Source organism: Ursus maritimus, unplaced genomic scaffold, assembly GCF_017311325.1.
Source record: "Ursus maritimus isolate PB19 unplaced genomic scaffold, ASM1731132v1 scaffold_28, whole genome shotgun sequence".
Lineage (NCBI taxonomy): Eukaryota > Metazoa > Chordata > Mammalia > Carnivora > Ursidae > Ursus > Ursus maritimus.
The window spans coordinates 20072349-20094591 of NW_024425341.1; the positions used below are offsets into that span (position 1 = coordinate 20072349).

At 47.0% G+C, this 22243-nt stretch overlaps 1 protein-coding gene across 3 annotated transcripts in view; it reads right to left on the bottom strand.

The window, feature by feature from the left end:
• MFHAS1 (malignant fibrous histiocytoma amplified sequence 1) overlaps nucleotides 1–11885 on the bottom strand; it is a 108666-nt gene extending 96781 nt beyond the window's left edge. For all 3 annotated transcript variants that reach the window (XR_005838268.1, XM_008710926.2, XM_040643331.1), the window contains exon 1: nucleotides 8888–11885. Coding sequence is in view for 2 of the 3 variants with exons in the window: in XM_008710926.2 (XP_008709148.2) it covers nucleotides 8888–11885 (2998 nt within the window). In the remaining variant the exon portion in view is untranslated. The remainder of the gene's footprint in view (nucleotides 1–8887) is intronic.
• Between the last annotated feature and the right edge of the window lie 10358 nt (nucleotides 11886–22243).

Here is a 22243-nt window from a genome sequence, read left to right on the forward strand (position 1 = left end):
TTAACATGCTAAGAACAGAAAGCCACCTCCACAAAGCTTCCTTCAACAAAGAAACCTGTAAGCAGCAACCATATATTTTTATTACAACAGTATCCAATTTAATTTGTACCGTCTTTGGAGGCGGTGTTCATAATCTTGGGTGTCAGAAATGACTGATCGCTTCAATCCCTCTCAAAAAGAAGCAAATCCATAAGTGGTTCTGAGCAATGTGAAGGCTCCTGAACAGAAGGCACTCTTCCCCCTCAGAAAAGCGGATGTGTTTTCAAAGTTTTTAGAAAGCCTCACCTACAGTGCGTGGGCTTCATGAGCACTCTCCAAGATCTGCCTGAGATTTCTTGCAAACAAATGATCCAAACTGAAAATCAACGGAAGAGAATGGCTTGGGCATCACTTCCCACCTACTCCTCTGTGTCAAGCAAATTCAAAGTGGTAGCCGACTTTTCTCAGTACAATCTCATTTTTTTCAGGAAAAATCAAAAGCCAGGTTTTCTTTTTCAGTAATTATTCAAACTTGCAAATGAATTTCTCCATATGTTGTCAGACTCCATATATACAAGAATCAAAAATGAAATCAACCAAAATCCCAACTCAGCTCCCTAGGCCATATATTTATTTTATTTTATTCTCCTCCAACTCCTAGTTCAGTGCAGACTTCTGTATACAGCAGGCATTTCGAGTGATTAATGACGGAATCTGGCTAATAAACTTACGGTACACGTCTGTCTAATCTGGTAATAACCTAATTTCATTTCAGTGCAAGTCCATCCCCTTAACTCTACTGCCTATGGTCTTGCCAATCATTCCAGAGCTCTACTCAAAATTTTTATAGAAAATTTGTGGAGCGCCTGGGTGGCTCAGTCAGTGAAGTGTCTGCCTTCCTCTCAGGTCATGATCCCAGGGTTCTGGGATTGAGCCCTGCATCAGGCTCCCTGCTCAGCGGGGAGCCTGCTTCTCTCTCTCCCTCTGCCCACCCCACCCCCATGCTCTCTCTGCTCTCTCTCTCAAATAAATACAATGCTAAAAAACAAAACCAAAAACCCAGCACTGCACAGAAGACAACTGATTACACAGTACTTATATATGCTTCTCCTCTATGTGTTCTTTACTGTCAGCCCCCCATTAAATCACAAATGCCACAGAACAGACTGGAAGGCCCACGAGCTACTTTCTATCCTCTCATCAACACCGAGTAAGAGGATTCTCACTGAGGCCGTATGAAAAGATGTTCATCAACATGGCATCCCAAGGCGCAGTGTAAAAAGCCCTACTCTTCTCAAGACATGCCTCAGAAGGAAAGTTGCCACAAAGAGCCTGGTGAGAGAATTTTCTAGTCTATCTGGCCCAGAAAGGAAGCCATCAGCGTCCCCTGCTCCTTGCTTCAAGAAGCACTTGACTTAAGGTGTGAGGGCCACAACAATGTGAACGCATTAAATGCCATGGAATTGTTTACTTGAGGACGCCTGGGTGGCTCAGTCGGTTTGGCATCTGCCTTCAGCTCAGGTCATGATCCCGGGGTCCTGGGATGGAGCCCCGCATCAGCATCAGGCTCTCTGCTCAGCGGGGAGTCTGCCTCTCCCTCTCCTCTGCTGCTTTCTCTCGCTCTCTGTCCCACTCTCTGTCAAATAAATAAAAATCTTGAAGAAAAAAAAAAGGAACCGTTTACTTAAAAAGACTTAATTTCATGTTATATGGATTTTGATTTAAAAAAAAAAAAGGAGGAAGAAGTAGAGGAGAAAGAAGGAGCAGTAAGCCACGCCACTCAAAAGGCAGAAAGACCCACATGAAACAGGAACCTCCAAAGAGCCGTCTGACACAAGCCCAGCTTTCTTCTCCTCCTTGCGCTTCTCCCAAGTGCCCTTGTGCGCAGAGCTGCAAAGCAACGGAAACAGCTGGAACAGCCTGGGTGCCTGGGGCTGCCTGTCCAGAGCAAGAAGTTCCTCCCTAAAGGGAGTGAAACAGCCTCCAGGCTCACAAGGCCCTCTGGAAGCCTCGGCCAGTGCCCAGCAGTGCCCCACGACCTCCCTCCTGCTCATTCTCTCCCACTCCCACTTTCTTTCTCCTTTTGTGTTCTTTGCCTTCTGTAAATTATAAAGCTAAAGGGGAAAAAAAGTTTGTTGGTGGTTTTTCACTAACTTAACTCCTTAAGAAACCAAGCACCAGAATTGTCAGCTAAGAGATTATCATGAGAAAGGAAAAATGAGAAAATGTTTTCAGGCTTCCAGTGCCAAAAATAAAAATAACTAAAAAAATGTTCCTCCTCCCTCTCCACAAATAAGTCAGGCCTGCTGGCCGCGGTGTCTGGGAGTTGTTACCCGTAGCACAGAGCACACACAGAAACACGTCTGCATTCAGGACAGCCCGCAACTCTTCCAGGCTTCTGTGAACTCCAACCCGCAACGGACCTCCTTGCAGAGCTTCTGGAAAGCAGCAGCATGGGGAAGGAGGCAAATAGCTGGTACAAACCATGGAAAACCTCTTCCCTGGACCACCCCCCCACACACAAGTTCACTCTCCTCACCTACACTCCGCATGTCTAGAGGACAAGGTCAAGGCAGGGTTGGGGATGAGTTAGAAGGAGCAAGCTATGGAACGGTAGGGGGTTGGGGGGGCGGTGGCAGGGATCACTGACTGGAGGAGGAGAGCAAATGTGAGATCAGGGGGAAGAGGGCTTTCTGAACCCAGCTTCTGCACTTCATTCACCTTGACTTCCCAGGGAGCTGCTCCTTTGGCCACCCCTCTGCCATTTCTGTCTAAGCTAGGGGACATATATAGGAGGCAGGAACAGAGGTACCAGAAAAATCGCATGGGCGAATTATATACGTTTACCTTAAAAATCACACTTGGAGGTAAAGAACACAACATTCCCGGCCCTGTGCCAGGCACTGTCCAGGAATGCTGGGCCCTCACAGGGAACATCAGACCTCAGAGGAAGGGATGTAACCACAGAGTCATACCGCCATACCTTCCACGGGAGACAGTCTTTGTGGAAAATGAGCTCGTACGTGTGCTGGGGCTGTCTGACATGCCCACAGATCACTCTGGGTTCTACACGCTGTGCAGACATGAGAAGCCCATCGGGGATCAGAGAGCAGCTTCTTTAATTCAAGAGCAGAACTGGGGAATGCAGGCCAAAATGGGGCCTCGTCCCTCCAACCCACTAAAGCGAAGGTAGCCAACCCCCAGAAGAGTGTAAGCCCGACAGCCACGCAGCCACTGGTTTTGCAATCAGAGCGGCTGAACCAGGGAGAGCAGAAACCTGGCTGGGCCTGCCCCGAGCGGACCCTACCCGATGTCCTTTCCACAGAGCCTGGAAACACAAAGCAACTCTCCTCTCCACCCCCAGGCACAGGAGTGCAAAGCTGCAGGAGCCAAGTGAGGGTAAGACAGGAGGTCAGCACCTGCCCTGGCATTTTTTTTTTTTTAAAGCACCCTAATAGATGAATGACCAGGTCCTTAATCAAAACAGGCTCCCAAGGAGAGAAGCAAGTTAATGGGTGAATGGAGAAAGCAACCAGAAATGTTCACCCCAACACCAGCCTGCACCCCTCTCCTGTATTATAGAGCAGAAGCCCCACACCCCCTCACTTCTTCAGAGACACAGAAAACAACTTGTCCTCAACACATTTTCTTACCTAATCCCCCAAACAATATTTGAGGTGGTAAAATGAAGTAAATGATTAAGAAAAAGGGAGGTTTACAGGGGAGTAAGATAAGCACGCAGCAGAGCATGACATAAAACATCTGCTAACGAATAAGAAATACTTTCTCGAAGGCAATTCTAAACTACTTGTGCAGAGATGGGCTTGAGATTCTATTCTAGAGTTTAAAGAAGAGGCACCTAATACTTAAAATAATTTAAATATTCCAAAGGCCTTTCAAGTCTTTGATTTCTTTTTTTTTTTAAAGATTTACTTATTTATTTATTTATTTATTAGACAGAGAGAGACAGCCAGCGAGAGAGGGAACACAAGCAGGGGGAGTGGGAGAGGAAGAAGCAGGCTCCTAGTGGAGAAGCCTGATGTGGGGTTCAATCCCATAACGCCGGGATCACGCCCTGAGCCGAAGGCAGACGCTTAATGACTGAGCCACCCAGGCGCCCCCAAGTCTTTGATTTCTGTCATGCATGGTATTTCTTTCTCCCCCTGCATGATTAAGGTTTTGATTTTTATATGAAACAAAGCCCACGAGAGTTCAAAGAGGACTGCTCACAAAATAAAAACCAAGAGGCATCAATGTTAATAAAGCTAAACTAAAAAAGATATTTAATAACCTTTGTGAAATTAAAAACAATGACTAATTCAATCCAAACAACTAGGTCATGCTCAAATTCCAGTAACTCTAAAACTGAGCTATAATAAGGCAAGAATTCTCCTTTGCTTCAGTGGTCAAAATGAAGGGCCCATTCAGGGGAAAGCCCAGTAATACAAACACAATGGAAACACCAGAGGGACATTTGCCGGGTGGAAGAGGGAAGTTGGGACACAGGGCAAAACAAGATGATCACTACTGGGCCACCTGGGTATTTGACAGAGCATGTGAATAACAAGAAAAATAAAAAGGTATTTCTCACAAAAGACCAAACAATCATTCGGCAAACATCTGAGCTCTTACAAAAGCCACAAAGCCTCAGGCGGGTCTCCTGCTCAGAGGAAGCGAGCGAACCGAATCAAAGCGATAGTATGACATCCAGAAACACCAACAGAGCGAGGCTGAATATGCTGAATGCCCCAGACGTACACAGGGTACGAGAAATGGAACAAGGGCAAAAGGCACTCAGGAGACGGAGAAAGGCATCGAGTCACTGAGTGAATGAAAGAGACCATATGTAATGGTGACCCTATGCTAATTCTCTGTCTACTGCTTTGGGTTGCTTCCTAATTATTTCTAAAAATGACCTTTAGTGATTTGGAGAGTAGGATATTTAGTGAAAAATCACATGCAAGCCAAGTTCGACTCCCTAAGACCCACTCTTCCAATTTAAAAACACGTGTCCTTCATTCCACCCCCTTGAATGGACTATCGGAGGACTGGCGTCTCACTTGGACCTGTATCCTAGCTTCCGCACCTGACTCAATACGCCACACATCATCCAACCTCCAGAGTATTCAGCTCTTCTGGTTTAGATGCTCTGTTGGTAGAAAACAACAAAAGCATAAATAAATAGTCCACCGGAAGAAACTTCCCCTAGGACAAGAACATCCCACCAAGAAACAAGGAGGACGCCTGGCTGGCAAAAGCTGCCAGGAGGTCAGTACCTGGAGAAAGCGGGCAAACACACAGCTGGCGCTCAGGCTCTGTCTAACCTCCTTTGAGTTTCCAAAAGCATCTCTTTGTCACACAACCCTTCAGCTTACATAAGATAAATAGGTAATCTCTCTAACAACATGAGGAGATCTTTTTTCACTAGAACTTTTTTTTTTTAAGATTTTTCTTTCTTTCTTTCTTTGAGCGAGAGAGCGCAGGAGCAGGGGGAAGGGGCAGAGAGAGAGGGAGAAGCGGACTTCCCGCTGAGCAGGGAGCCCTACTCGGGGCTCGATCCCAGGATCCTGGGATCAGGACCTGAGTCGAAGGCAGACGCTTCCCCGACAGAGCCACCCCGCCACCCCTCACTAGAACTTTTAAAACCAAGTGGTCGTTGGCTGAGGAGTTTCCAAAACATCACATTTCTTTTGCAAACCAGAATCAGAAAAGAGAAATCCAGCATTCTCTCTCTCTAGGCCAACTGCATGAGTGCAGCTCAGGCCAGAAAATGCAGGGTCCTTTTGACATTGAACAGGACCAATCAGGCTCCTCATACCCAACCCCCCAATAAACTTTAAAAGATAGTAATGCAACTTTACATTTCTTCTGTATAAAATTAAGGGAGACAGTAATTTGCTATTTATTCTTATTTTAATGTCCTGAAGTTGAAAAAATTAAAAATCTACCTTGTCACCACTGAAAAAAATAAATGAATTTTTCCCCATTAAACTTTATTTTAATGGGTCTCAAATTTCTCTGCCAGTTTTCTGCTCATTTCTATGAAAAAGTACCGATTTTAAAAACTAATAACTTAAAATTGCCACACACACACACACACACACACACACACACAAAGCAAATGGTCCACAAAACATTCTCCCTCAATTTCACACCATCCTATCTAAAATTGTTAAGAGTTTACAGGGGACGGGCACCTGGGTGGCTCAGTCAGTTAAGCATCTGACTTCAGCTCAGGTTGTGACCTCAGGGTCCTAGGATCGAGTCCCGCATTGGGCTCCCCACTTGGCAGGGTGTCTGCTTCTCCCTCTCCCTCTGCCCATCCACCTCGCTCATGCTCTCTCTCTCTCAAATAAATAAATACAATCTATAGTTTTCAAGGGAACTTGACAAGTTAATTGAATGTAAAACCACATAACAAATTCTTTCAATGTCTCTAAAATACAAAATGATTTTTTAAAAAGACAGAAAGGCTACCAATAGATTCCAAGCTTTCTGCTGACTGAAAATATATTTTAATAACCTAGGGACTCAAACATATTTTTAAACATATGCCCTAACTAACTGAACACCCAACATTATAACTCTGTTCCTACGTTGCCTTCTAGTTGTTTATCATTTTAGCTCTTCCCACATCTTTCAGAATTGGGATAAATACTATCAAATGATGGCTGTTACAGAAAAATCTGGAAGAGAAAAATGTGTTTTTTCCTATCTTCTTTTACCTATTTGTTTTATTGAGGTGTATTTAACATATTAGTTTCAGATAAATAACATAAGGATTCAGTATCTGTGTACATTGCAAAATGATTTCGACGCTGTCTAGTTCACATCTGTCACCATACAGTTATATCCCTGTCCTCTTAATGTCATGAATGTACCATAACCATGGTTTTCCGCTACTCTGTGCCCTTTGCTACTTTTCAAAGAAATATACTCCTAAACGAACCAAAAAAGATAACTTAGTTCTCTGACCATAAATAAGACAGAAACACACCATCTCTATTACAAAAACAACTAGCGACTTATGCCTACTCGATAGATAAGATAATTCGATAATTTTCAACCACTTATTTGTTTTTTTACAGTAAGCAAATCATCTTTTCCTTACAGCCAAGATTGCAAACCAGGTGTCCCTCCTTTGAAAGACAAACAGGCAAAACAATAGCAAGAGAATGGGCTCTTGGTGTCTATAGTGTGGCACATGCTTGTTGGTGGAATTCACGACTATTGAAAATAAAAAATAAAGAGCTGAGGTTAGGAAAAAAAAAAAATTCCAGCCTCATGGTTTACTCCTCCAAGTTCTTGGAATTCCCCCCCACAGATCTTCACTTGTCCAATAATCTGGGTCCTTCCCTTTGTTGATAATAACAGATACATTAATGCTCCATCTTTAGAGGATGAATCAGCGGGAGGCAGCTCCTTCACTAAGCGACTCCGTGACTATATAACTCTCAACCACTTTATTCAATCTAGTAACACAATAAAGAAGTATTTGCTTTTGTGACTGAGGTACAAAGGCAAATATAAAACAAACTAAAGGGTCTACCAAGTCACGGACAATGACAAGACACCAGATAATCATTCACAATGGACAGCTCAATTGCCTGGTAACTGAATATGGAGGCTTTTTTCAAGCCGGAGAATTAAACTCAGTCTAGATCTAGGGCAACAGGAAGATGTTACCCCTGGAAATACTGGTGTCCAGTTGCTTCCTGATACCATTACGAGTTGCATTCAGACTAGGACAAAGATCAGCGTGGCTGGCAGACTTTCATTTTAGCACTGCTCAATGAGCCCCAGGGGTGGGGACGGAGGGGAGAAATGGGCCATGATGCTGTCATGGGGGCTTGTCCTTAGGTCAGTTGGAATGTTGTCAACCATGCCTGCACCCCCACAATCAGTGTTGTTTTGAAGAATGCTCCAGTGTGAAAAATGGACACATGCCCAACTAAAGACTCACAATATCAATTAACCACGCTGAGAAAATCCCAGACCACGAGCCCTGGAATTCTCCCACTCACCTATAACGGTTTAAAAAAGTAAAACAGAAAAAAAGCCTGTTGCAAAACATTCCCCGAAAGAGAAAAAGGAAAACACACACACATACAAACACACACACATACACAAAACTCTTGTCAGCTTTTTGTTCTTTCCATTTCTTACAAAGTATTACCAAAAAGCTCCACTCTCTTAACACTTAGCAAAAAGCGAACCTTTATACCTCTAGAAAGCACGAAATTGGCAGGAAATACCCAGGAAACTCCCCTCAGAGATTTCAGTAATGCATCCTCCCTGCCTTCCAGTGTGCTGGGTAACAGAGATCCCAGCACTTAGTCATGCATTTCAGACTGAAATTTTTGTCTTTACTAATCCATCATTCACCCTGATTACAAAACATTCTTCTCTAGAATTTCCTAAGAAAAATAAGCAATAATTTTTACGTTATGATTATACTGAATTCAAACAAAAGATGGTGACAATGACATCTTAAGCTGAGAGCACCCCTTGGAGATGTGTCTAAGATGCGCCAATAACCCAGTGCTCAACACGAGGCTAATTCAGACACGACCCATCTTCTGTTCAACCGGATGAAATTCCTTCCATGAAAGGCAGGCTCAACTGGGAAAAGGGAAAAGGAGATCCAAAATCCAAAAGTGGGACTGGAAACCACTTTTGAAGTCTGGGTCTTTCTATTAGGAGAGGATGATACTGGGGATTATTGCATTTCACTCAGGTATTTACTGTCTTTTGCTTATCCCCTCACCTGCCTTGTATTTACCCTGAAAATTTTTCCTGGAGAACCTGTGACGTTAAGAAAATAATCAAATAAATGAAAAACAAGTATCTTCAAAAAATGCATTTTAAACCATTGCCATGGAAGAGCCCCGACCCTCTCTCCACTTACCCGGGAAAGCGTGTGGATTGGGCGACCCTCTCTTAAGGCACTTAGAACAGAGAATGTGCACGGTGTAGTGCAGTCCAGGCCATTCCTGAAGTAGGACATTCAGTTCCTCCACCAAGGGGGTTATGGCTTGCCATGCCGTCCATATATTTGGTAATGATGCATGGCTGGCAATGGACAGAGTGTCTGGCTGCAGGACCCCCTTGGCAGGTCTGTAACTGACCACCACGGGAACCTTCCCTCGATATGCAAAGATCTGAAGTTTCCCATCCGATCTGTGCACCACGTGGCTGTTGATCTGGACGCTGTAGCGTGCAAACAAGCCAGGTGGAAAGGTAAAGGGAAAACTATATTCAATCTGCAACTGCTCAGCCACAAAAGACTGCCCGGCCAGGTTGGTCCCATTAATCCAGGCCTCTGCATGGGGCACCTCGTTCTGCACATAGCATGGGAACTTGTACCAAGCCGTGGACCCATTCAAAGGCTTGCCCTTGGGTTTATTGAGGCAGTAACAGAGTCCCATCTTCTCCAGCAGCTCCAGCAGCAGCTGCAAGTCCTGCTGGGCCTGGACGTGAGGCTTCAGCAGCAGCCGAATGACATGCGCTGGCAAGAGCCCGTGAAGCAGAAAGCCCTCCACATAATGATGGAGCTGGGTGGCCCGGAGCAGTTCCTGGCCCGGGGTGGGCATCGCCATCAGTGGGGAGCTTTCGTCCTCGCCCTCACCCTCACCGCTGGTCCCTAGGAGCAGCTTGTGCAGCAGCAAGGAAGGATCCCTCTGGAAAAAGACATTGAGGATGTCGATGAGGCGGGTGAGGTTGTGGAAGACGTGCTCCTTGAGGGCTGGGCTGTCCTCAAAGTAGAGCAGCTTGCCGCTCTCGTGCAGGTAAGAAAGGGCACTCTGCAGCCGGTCCTCGGTCAGACCAGCCTGCAGGCCCAGGCGCGCCGAGTCCCACCAGCTGAGCCACAGTCGCTGTGCCTGAGGTGGCTGGAAATGCAGTTCCTCCAGCACCTGCCACGATCGAGGCAGTACTCGGTGTAAATTGGGGAAGATCTCCCTGTGCTCAGCTACCGAGAGCAGTTTGTCCCGAAGGCGCTGTAACTGGCGAGGGTCCCTACAGCTAACAGGCAACACCGGGGAGAGGATCTGCAGCCGGTGGTTGAGCAAGTACTGAAAATGGGCCTTGCGCCGCCGAAGGTTCTTGTCTGAAACCCCATAATAGGCTGCATGGGGGCTGGCGGAGCGCAGCTCAAAGTCCCGGGCTAGGGCCTCGTCCACCACCTGGGCCAACCGGCTGAGCCCCTCTGCATCATGCTTCTCCTGCACGGCGATCTGGCGGTGAATGTCCAGGCACTTCTCCTCCAGCTCCCGCTCCCCGCACAAGTCTGCATGCGTGCCCACGATGCACACCACGGCATGGGGCACCCGGGCCCCCACCCGATGCAAGAAGGAGCCCACGGCGGTGGGAAAGCGGTGGGGCTCGTAGGTGGCCAGGTTCACCACCAGCACGTAAAGAGCTCCTGGGGAAAGGAAGAAGGGCTGGATCACCTCGTAACTTTCATCACCAGCTAAATCATACACAATGAACCGCAGTCCCCGGGAAGCATCAGCTGTCCAGCTGGTCACCTCGATGCCTTTGCTCCCAGAAGGAGCGGCAGGGGAGTAGCTCTTTTCCTTGTCCCCTCCTCCTTGGTTTCCCTCCACTCTCCCCTCAGTGAGGCAGTGACGGAGCAAGGTCTTCCCTGCAGCCTTGTGGCCCATCAGGAGCAGCTTGAGGCGGGGCTGCACCGCTGGCTGTGAATGAGCCAGCTCCTTCTGGTAGGCAGCGATGTAAGGGATCCCCTTCATGCAGACTTCGTAGGGGGGCTGGATCAGCGGGTTGTCCTTGATCTTCCACAGGCCCACCCTGGAGAGTTGGCCGAAGTTGTCCGGCAGCACGGCGATCTGGTTCCCTTGCAGCACCAGCTCCTCCAGGCCTGTCAGCTCCACAATGGAGTCAGGCAGGTAGCGGATGCGATTATTATCCAGCCAGAGGGTGAGCAGCCGGCCCAGGCCCGAGATCAGGGATGGCACGGAGGTGAGCTGGTTGCGACTAAGGTAGAGCTCCTCCAGACCAGCCAGGGGCAGCAGCGCGGCAGGGAACTCCTCAAATAGGTTGGAGGAGAGGTTGAGCATTTTGAGTCGCTGCAAGCCGCTGAACTGGGCGGGCAGAGCCTGCAGCCCGTTGTTGTCTAGCATGAGGCTCTCGAGGCTGGCCAGCTCGCAGAAGCCGCTGGGCAGGGTGCCAAGCTCGGCCCCGCTCAGCCAGAGGATCTTGAGGGCGCGCAGGTTACTGATATCCTCAGGTAGGCCCCGCAGCCGGTTGCTGGACACGTCCAGCTCCTCCAGGGCCGCCAGCTGCAGCAGCTGCCGGGGGAAAGCAGTGAGCTGGTTGTGGTCCACGTCGAGGGTGCGCAGGCGGAAGAGGCAGGAGAGGGAGTCCGGCAGGTGTGCCAGCCGGTTAAAGCTGACGTCCAGCTCCTCCAGGTGGGCCAGCGCACCCAGCTGGGCGGGCAGGGCGGGCAGCTGGTTGTGGCTGAGGTTGAGCTTGCGAAGCTCCCGCAGGGCACTCACCACCTCGGCGCCCAGGGCGGTCAGCCGGTTGTGGCTCACGTCCAGCTCGGTGAGGTGGTGGCCCAACTCGGCCACGGCCAGGGGCAGCCGGGCGAAGCGGTTCCTGCGCAGGACCAGGACGCGCAGGCTGTCCAGCGCCGAGCCCAGCCCGTCAGGCACCTCCTCCAGGCCGTTGTTGCCCAGGTTCAGCACCTCAATGTCCCCGATGTTGGCTGGCAGCACGAGCTGGGGGGCGTCAGGGGAGTCCAGCTGCTCAGCGCCGGCCCCCGGGCAGCCCCCGGCCGCGCTGAGCGTGAGCTGGCGCAGGTTGCTCCGCAGCTTCCTGGCGCGCAGGGCGGCGTCCCGCCACAGCCTCACCGTCTTCAGGTTCCCACTGTCCTTCCCAGCCATGGCGGGGCCCCGGGCCGACACCCTCACGCGGGCGCCCGCAGCTACATGCCGCGCTGCGCCCGGGCGGGCGCCAGGCTCCCGGGCCCTCTCGCTCCTCCCTTCCCACCAGCCCGCGGCGACCGGCGGCTGAGAGTCCTAGCGCAGCCAGCGGCCGGGCGCCCGCAGCTGGGGGGCGGCGGCGGCGACGCGAGCAGCTCCGGGGGGCGCCGAGCGCGCGGCGCGGGGGGAGGCGGCGGCGGCCGGCGGGCAGGGCAGCTCGCATTCTCCTCGCTCCCGGGCCATGGGCGCGCCGGGGCAGCAGGGCCGCCGCCCGCCGCGCCGCGGAGGATGCCTGCTGCTCCTCCTCCCGCTCTGCCCGCCTCGCGGCGGCGCCTCGCTGCCGACTCCGGCCCCGCTACCCTCGCAGTCGCGGCCCGGCGGCCGGCAGCGTCGTCGCCTCCGTGAGCCCCCGGAGAGGGGCGGCGCTCGGCTCGGCTGCCGGCATGTTGCGGGCGTAGGGCCGGGGCGCAGCCGGGAGGAGGGGGCGGCGGCGCCTCCTTGTCTCCGCTTCCCCGGGCTCCGGCGGGAGCGCGAGCTCCGCGTCCCCGGCACTGGGAGGGCGCGATCGGGAAGCCGCAGCGCCGCCCGGCGGAGCGGCCCCCACGTGACCTGCGGAGGCGCCGCGTGTTCCCGGCACCGCCCCGGGGGCGGGAGCCGCCGGCGAGCTCCGGCTGCGGCGCTGAGGGCGCCGCCGGCGGGTGCGGGCCCGGAGTGCGGACTGCGCTTGGCGGGACGCGCGCGGGCAGCCGGTGGCGGCTGCTGAGCGGAGCTCTGGCGTGCTCCCGTTGGCGTTCGCCTGCATCTGGCTCTTTGTTGGTCCTCCGCCTCTAAGGATTTCTTTTTCTTCCCTCCTGGGTCGGATCCGCGGGCTTCCCCTCCTCCTTCTTTAGGGCCCTTCTGGTTCCACGGACCCTACATCCACACCGTAATGGAACGGGCAGAATTTCGGGGGCCTAACTTTCATTGCAGGAGCTTAGGAGGAGAGTGTGACTCAACAAAAGAGGAACTAAAGCAGGCAACCATTCATTCATTCGGTAAATATTTATTGAGGCCCTATTTTGTGCCAGACCAACTGGCAACGCCAAGACAGGCGTTCTCAGCTCCTTGAGCTGGCTTCTTGGAGCCTTCACTGTGGGGGTTGGGAGTGGGGTCACGCACTGCAAGGGCTTTTGATGTGGGGTATCCCATTTATCCTCACAATAACCCCGTGAAACAAATCCCATATCCCCATTGTACAGTTCTTTTACTCTTAGTTGAAGAAACTGGTAGTTGTTTCAGGCAAAATTCACAGTCCAGTGCTCAATTTTAAGGTTTCTTTTTCCTCTGTGAGGATGTTTCCTTGAGATCACATCTATACTAAATGATTTCTTCAGAATTTACCAGAACCTGGAAACCTATTAGGTGCCTGGATGTCACCTCCATCACTGCTTGTAAATTGGTTAATAATGAAGCAAATAGTTTTCAGAGACACAAGACTAAATGTGATTGGTTACATGCACCACGGGGCACACTACTGCTCTCCCTTCAGGTGAGGTTGTTGTCATTCAGGGACCCATATTTGGTGCAGTTGTTTCAGTAGTAATAGTTTGTCTCTTCAAAGAGAGCTACTGTACATCTTGGTCTGGAAATCTGCTCCAGGGATGGTTATCAAGCCTTGGTCCTACACCTTGTAACTGGAGGATGCTCCCAGGGCCAGGCTGGTCCCAGAAGCTCTCACACCACAGGTGAAATGTGGGTAGTTAACAGGGAGAGCTGAGCTGTGTCCTGAAGGAACTTCTTGGGAGATCAAATTGCTCAAGGATTCCCCCAGCCTTCCACCCCAAGAAAAGTTCTAGATTACTGATGCTGACTTTGTTTTCACAGAGTAAACAGGCCCCAAATAAGTAACTTTTCAGCCAGCCAGCCAGGTGAAGGGCAGACCCAGGTGTGCTAACTCCCCATGTGGGTTATTCCTCTGAGTGCATCACCTTCATGGTGTTCTCAAGTCAGACCCTAAATTTTCCACCTTTAGCTCCTTCCAACCCAAATGTGAACCTCAGCCTGAGGAAAGAGACTGGAGAAGGTGTCAGCTCCCTCCCCCACTTTCAGTGGCTAAACTGAAGTCCTAAAGTGGTTTGGATTAGATCTAAATGGCCTATGCTGAACTGGTCCCCTTTAGAAGCTATCAGAAAATTATACTTCCAGGGGTGCCTTGGTGGCTCAGTCAGTTGAGCATCTGACAACTGATTCTTGATTTCAGCTCAGGTTATGATCTCAGGATCCTCAGATAGAGCCCTACATGGGGCTCTGCACTCAGCAGGGGGTCTGCTTGAGAGTCTCTCTCTCCCTTGACCTCTGGCCCTCCTCCACCCTTCCCACCAGCTGGCAAGCACGTGCTCTCTCTCTTAAAAAAGGACGGAAGAGAAAGAGAAAGAAAGAAAGAGAAAAAGAAAAAGAAAGAAAGAGAGAAAGAGAGAAAGAAAATTATACTTCCATTTTAAATGTCTTTGAAAATTGTGCTCTTCCTTTGTCAGGAGATAATCTGTGATTTTCTTTATCTGATAACAAGAGCTGGATGGGGGGTGGTGACTGAGTGGCTCAGTTGGTTAAATATCTGCCTTTGACTCAGGTCATAATCCCAGAGTCCTGGGATCAAGCCCCATGTCAGGCTCCTTGCTCAGCAGGGAGTCTGCTTCTCCCTCTACCTGCTGCTACCCCTGCTTGTGCTCTCTCTGTCAAATAATAAAATCTTTAAAAACAAACAAACAAACAAACAAAAACAAAACACAAGAGCTGGATAGAACTAGAGAGTGCCCCATTCAGGACCTCTCAGCCCTCACTGGAACACTAGAGCCTGGTATGAACAGGAACACTTCTTTCTGAGCCCCTCTGCCTGCTATGTGTTGTTGCAGTCAGTAATGTAGGAAGCCTTGTAAAAAGTCTGGTCCAAGAGTTCTTTGAAAGTCAGTATGCTAAAATCTAGAAAGTCAAGTCAGGAGAATGCAATGATAAAATAAAACTCCAGGAAAATAAATTGTGTCCAGTATGGTTCTTAAATCCAGGCAAGAAAACTCCTGCTCTGGGCATCCCACCTTGTTACATCTGGTCCTCCTCTTGCCACACCCCACCCCTTGTGGACAAGTTCCTTATGGGTCAAGGAGAATGATGGACATGCCCCCTCAACCTTCTAGAATACTTGTTACAAAGGACCCTAAATTCCTGGTGCAAACAGCCTCAAGCCTGCTGGGGAAGGCGGGGGCTGTCTTTCACAGTCATTCAGGAGTTGCTGACCTGTATGTCCCTAACCTCTGGAGTGTGGATGGCCATCCCTGCATGCCACAGTTTCCTCCCTGTGCTGGATGGGGCCCAGGTTAGGATGAGAGGGGGCGTGGGTGTGCCATACTTGTGAGCCTAATGTAGCATATTTAGATATTTCGGCATATGTTATATGGACCGCTTGCCCCAGGCCCTGCAAAAGTTAGGGATGGCCCTGCACCTTAGGGTTTTCCTAAAAGCAAAAGGCAATCATCTCAGTTTGGAGAAGAGGGATTCTGATTATTCAAAATTTTCTTGCTTTCGATGTTTAATGTCATGGACCTAGTCTATAAACTTTGCAAATCTTTTCATTGACCCATTTTTCTTACTCTGAGATCTGCTGCTGTGATTGTAATAACATTCCATGCAGATGGGCTTCCTCCCAGAGTGTAGACTCTGCTTGGGCGCCAGTCATTTCAGTCATTTCGGGGAACAGGCGAGCACACTTGAGGAGTCTGGGTCTTATGTGAGGCCTTAAAGAGGTGGCTGGCTAGAGGAGAGGATCCTGAGCACTCAAGCAAGAGTCTTCTACTTAAATATCTATCAATAATGGTCTAAATGGCCCTGGGGGCAGTGATACCCCGCTCTTCCCCCCTGCTAAGCCTAGCAACAAGCTCCAAGTAAATTCTGGTTTCTTTCATTCTGTCTTCAACATACTCAACTTACCTCCATCTTGATGGATTTTTCTCTTGCCCTTGCTAACCCCCTAGCTATTGTCTCATTGCTTTACTTCTTTGCCCGGTCAAATATCTTACATAAGTGGTCTGGAGCCAGTGGTCAGGCTCCTCTCCACTGGTTCCCTCCTTGGGCCCCATAATCTGGCTTCCATCCCTAGGGCACCAGCAGCATTGCCCCCTAAAGGTGAATTCACCGTTTCTCCTTTCTTGACCTTGTGAAAAATGGTGAGCACCTCCCTTTGGAAACTTTCTCCCTTCTTGGCCCATAGGATATTTGGTGTCACCTTAAGTTTGGGGTTTTCAAAAAGAGCCTTATAAAGGCTAATTATTTCCTAGTAGGAATCAAGTTTGCAATTAGAATAAATGCTATGAAATGAACCACTGCGACAACTCCGTGGACAAACCTGTTAGGACTTGCTGAGACATGGACAGCTTCTTATGAAAACATTTAGTCATGATGTTCTTCCTGTTTGTATTTATATGATTATAATAAAAATGCTTAATTTGGAAAAATATGTAAGTACTCTTTTCCACTGAATTTTAGTTTTATCGACTACAGCTTAATCAAGTCTTAAGGGGAAACAAATGTCCCAGTGTGTCCAAGACTGAGGGGTTTCCAAGGGTAGGAGACATTCTGCACCTAAATCCAGGACAATCCTAGGAAACTAGCACAATTAGTTAACTATTTGGTCTTTCAAAAGAGTCCTTCTTGCTTTCTCTTTAACTTTCAGGAGTTTAAAAATGACAGCTTTCCAGAAATGCAGAATTTTACTTGCTTCAGAGGCTTTAGCTTTCAAAACAGTTCTGATTTACTTAGTAAATAAATGCTTACTAACTTATCGGAGAAGATGGTCATGAGCTTGAGGTTCTAACTAACTTTGGAGTCGGGAAGCTACCTGTCTAGTCTTGAAATTTGGCGCTCCCTTAAGCTTCCGCACAAATGAGACCTAGAAAAGTAGGTTACAGCGTTTACTTCATTCTCTCCTTGAAGTCTGGACAGGCCGGTATACACTGCCTTTATCCTGAAAAGAGGGAAGGGCTTCCCACATTCCCCCTTCTTATAATTTTAGATCCAGCTAATGTTTTGCTTTAAAAAACCAATAACAGGGGCGCCTGGGTGGCACAGCGGTTAAGCATCTGCCTTCGGCTCAGGGCGTGATCCCGGCGTTATGATATCGAGCCCCACATCAGGCTCCTCTGCTGGGAGCCTGCTTCTTCCTCTCCCACTCCCCCTGCTTGTGTTCCCTCTCTCGCTGGCTGTCTCTATCTCTGTCGAATAAATAAATAAAATCTTAAAAAAAAAAAACCAATAACAACAAAAATGCACCTTTGTGCCTGGATAAACGTATGTAAGAAAAAATCTCACCTCCATGATTTTAATCACGCCATATTCCTCTTCACTTGGTTTTGTTGGAGATAGAAGTGGAGGAAATCAAGGGAAAAACAGAAAGAAGCAAAGAAGGTTTTAGGCTGGTCCTGAAGAAGAAGATTAGAAATAAAGCCTTGAGAATTGACATAGAACAGTTTAGCCACAGAGGATCTTGGAAGTCATGTCATCTCTTTGCTACCGGGCATGACGAACCAAGCTATCGAAGAATAATCACCCGTATCAGGAGCTAATGTGTATTAAAGGTTGTCTGTGTGCTCGGGCACTGTGCTGTCGGCTTTTCATGCAGGCTTTCATTTGATCTTCACAATAGCCTTGAACAGCGGGTTCCATTTTTCTCCTCATTTTACAGATGGAGAAAAATGAAGACAGAGCTATTGAGTGGTGCAATCCAGACTCCAAAGCTCATGTTTTAATCACTGTGCTATTTCTTGGGGAGGGGAATGGGTCTTGTTCACTGTCAGCAGACTGTGTATTTTAAGCTATAGAGAAGTGGTACCAGCTGGAGAAATTGAACTTTGCTCTTAAAATATTGAAGAATGTCGGGGCGCCTGGGTGGCTCAGTCGTTAAGCGTCTGCCTTTGGCTCAGGGCATGATCCCGGCATTCTGGGATCGAGCCCCACGTTAGGCTCCTACGCTGGGAGCCTGCTTCTTCCTCTCCCACTCCCCCTGCTTGTGTTCCCTCTCTAGCTGGCTGTCTCTCTCTCTCTGTCAAATAAATAAATAAAATCTTAAAAAAAATATATTGAAGAATGTCATATTGGACAACTGAACACTTGAAACAAACGGTATCTCCAAACTACAAGAAATGGGTTTAACATCTGTTGTTAAATGTTACAGCAGGAAACAGAATTTCTCTGCCGTTTATAGATAAGTTGTTATTGATTTGTCTGTCTATTTGGAGAGAAAAGATTTAATATAAGCGTCCACAGAACCTACACTTCAAATAGACGGCATTTCAGAGTCTGTCTTTTGGGAAGAGCATTAAGCATAAAAAAAAAAAAGAAAATGGTAAAAAACTAAATTATCAACCTAAGATTAGGTACAAAGAATCTGTCATCTTTCGTCTTTTGTTCAGGTAAAAAAACCAGCCAATCAACCAACCAAAAAACTGAAGTTTTCCTTATCCATCTTTGGACTCACCATCTGATTTGAATGCAAGCCAGTTTATATCAGCATTGGCTAAGAAGGCTGAGTGGTCACTTAACTACTAACAGAGCATAAAAAATGTGTTCAAGACCCTGACTCCCCCAGAGAGCAAAGGCAAAATTGTACCAATATGTCTGTTGTTTTTTCTTTCCCCTGCACTACAGAAAACAAATTTATCTTGGAATGGGCAGCATTCAATTTAGCATTGGCTCTCTCTTGTGTTTCCAGGTCAAGCGGGAACACATACGCTCCCTACTGAGGAAAATAAACTGCAATGTATTTTTAGCAACCGTTGGAAGAACTTTCAGCTGAAGATATTCTGCAGGATCCAGACTATTTCACTGAAGGCCAAAGGATTGGCCACAATGTCACCTGCAATTCTAGAACTTGCCCTGGGGGGTCTATAGGTAGCAGTGCCCCTGAACCCCTCACCCCCCCCCATCATTCTCAATCCCAATCCTGTTGCAAACATCCTCGTTCAGACAAAAAGAAGGAAAATCATTCCAGAAAAAGATAAATGAAAAACATCTGTGAAATAGTCCTGACAAATGGCACTAACTATAGCACACTTGGCACTTGGAGACGAAGCATGTCCAGGAGGAGGGAATAGGGAGCATGTGGAGAAGAAAGGATGTCCCCCACCCCTTTTGTGCCTAGTGCTGAAGGTTAAGCCATGAACAGGGAGCCACTACACGGTGCAGCTTTGTGAAAGGTGCCTAAGGGTGCCTTTGTGAATGGTAGAACAAGGCACCGCTCCAGCAGACCTAGCAGCTCCCTGGCATGGTGAGTGACAGATGGTTTCAGCTTCTGGCCCTCCCTCCAAGGGTGGTGCGCACAGCCTTGGCAGTGGAGTTTCAGTTACTAGTCTGAAATGCAGGAAGTTTCTTCATGGGATTTGGCGACCGTGAGACAAATGGTTTGAGACTTTGCCTCTGTCTGCATTGTTTTGAAAAATATTTTTCATTTTTTAAAAGCAAATTTACTGAACTGCTAGCTTTTCAATAAATGACATGGGAATATTGCATCCTCCTTGTGAAACATTCTATTTCTAAAATAAATACGGTCTACGGTGACATCTACAATGGCTCAGTAGAAGACATATCATAAAGACAGCATACCATCAAAAAGGGGAAGTCTTCCCAAAGAACTACAGTTTTGACTATTATTATTATTATAATAAAACCATGTATTTATTAAAAAAACAGGGAAGCCAAATTTACCATTTATGCTCTTCCTGAAATTTTATTACTCCTGCAGCAAAAAGGAGTTTCTGTTTCCTCTTCCGAAAAAACAGAACAATAAAACCTGATTCCCTACCAGCCCTACCTCATCCTATGAAATGGTGAAATGTCTTGGAATAATGCCATGTAAATATAAGGAACCTTGGTGTGTCGAAATATAAGCAGTTGGTCGTGGCTTCATTATTCATCCAACAAATATTTCCATGAGGCTCTCTACAAGGTGTCTGAATACAAGATAACTTAAGAAAGCTTCTGTCCCTCTTGTCTTCATCAAGGTGGAAAAATATTGTCTACTGTTGATCAAGACAGTCTTCCAAAGTATAGTCCTCTGATAAGTTAACAAGCTAGTGTCCTTTTCAAAACTCAGAGCAGATTTGAGGGAAGTCTAGGGGACCGTTAAGTTTTGTTCCTTTGTTCCCAAACTGCAGTCACTCTTCAGATGTTAAAGAACAATTTGAGGAAGCTTTTCCCTTCCTCTGTAAGATAATACTGTTCCATGGTCTTTGTGATTCTTGACTACAATTATATTGACATTTAATTTACATTTTCAAAACTAAGAGTATGAAGTTTATGTATTAGGAGTTTGGCTTTTGTTCTAGCACAGAATGTTAAATGGATTATTCTTTTTTCTTTCTTTTTTCTTTTTTACATTAGCTTTCTAAAATAAGCCTTTTAAGAACAAGTTTAACATGATGTACAAATCAAATAAAAATATGCCTCAAGATTAACTGGAAAAATTTTAGGAGCTTTATTCTAGGAGTTTAAGTTTGTAAGGAAGGAAAAATAATTTTCCCTGTAACCTTCTGAGTTCTTGGCTGAGGTCTCTGTAAAAAAAGATAGATTGACAAGAGAAAAACTAACAGAAGGTCAATAAAATCTATACCTCCTGTATAAATGGGAGATACCCAAGCGGAAAATGAGTCGTGCAAAGGGGTGGCTTAGAACTATGGCTTATTCAACATCTTCAGCTGAAGACAAAGAAAGATGTGGGGGCAGGCCAGCGAGGGGCAGCGGGATTGATACGCACGTTTAAATCAGCACCTTCTCTATTGTTGAGAGTCTAAAGTTGTCCCCAGGGATTCACCTTTATCTAGCCTGGTAGAGAGGGATACCTTTGTAAATGTATGTCCTGCTTTTTAGGCAAATGGGGGAAGACACAAGCTTTTCTTGTGTCTGTTTCTCAGTTGCCTTCAACTCAAAATAATCCTTGTGCTCAAGTGGCATATTCTGGGGCAGTATATTCTGCTACCCTTCAGGACTGAGAGTAAGAAAGCCAGTCTTTTTATGGGCCCAGATGTTAAACTGGAAACCATGAGCAGCTATCCCTAGACTATCGGAAGGAATTGGAAGGAGAAAAAAGCCAGTCCACCAAGAAAGAAAAAGGCAGACATGAAATCATAGCAGATAAAAGCGAGAACATAATTTCTTGAATTTCCAACAACATTTTGGTTTCGTCCCTGGTATTCGTGAGTCTTAGCTACATTCCCTGCCCTTAAGACTTACACTAAATCCCCTGCTTTCGCTAGAGCAACTTGAATTGGTTTCTCTTTGAAACCAGCAGAATCTAAGCCTAGACATTCGTATCTGGACCATTGAAGAAAATCGTCATGTCAAAGCAGAAGCGGGGAGAAGTGAATAGTCCTGGAAACAAAGGAAAATATGCTAAAGTGTGTTCGGTTCTTGCAGCCTTTCAAGGAAGTGCAATGAGAGCAAGAAGGAGATAGGCTCTGGGCCAGGGCTGCCCGGAGGAAAGCAGAGTAAGAATACAATTCTGAACCCGAAGGCCTTCTGACTAGCCAGCCATCTCAGACCGCTCAAAGTCAGCCTGAACAGCATTTACGAAGACAACGTATGGATCAATACAACCAGATTCTGTGTTATGACTGCTTTTGAAATTAAAATTGGTGGGTTTATCAAGAAAATATATCTTCTCAGCAATTAGAATGGAAACATCCATGAGAAACCAGAGGTGCTGAAGACTTCCAAAACTTCAGCTTTAACTCCCCAAACCCTCCGTGTGTCCCCTCCATTCATCCTCTCAGATAAATACACTGTATTTATCCCCACTGTAAAGTAGTTCAGCTCAAATAAATCTGGAGATACGGGTGCCATTTCATGATACATTAGAGGAAGGAAGTGCCATCATAAGCTAAAGAAAATGAGAAACGGGAAATATTTTCAATACACATAACATAAGGTTTATATTCAAGATATATCGGGAATTCCTATAAATCTACAAATCAGTTTGCAAATGATGACTATCGTAATAAAACGTGCAAAGAAAACAGCTTATATTAGAAGAAATACAAATAGATAACAAATATATGGAAAATGGTTTAATTTCTCTTGTAATCAAAGTAATAAAATTAAAATAGATCATATTTAGCCTATCAAATTGCCATAGATTTTTTATGTATATACTGAACTTTATTTTTTCCCCAATATTTTAGAGATATAATTTATAGACATCACTGTATAAGCTTAAAGTATACAGCATAATGGTTTGATTTACGTAAATTATAAAATGATTGCCACTGTAAGTTTAGTTAATATCCATCATCTCATACAAA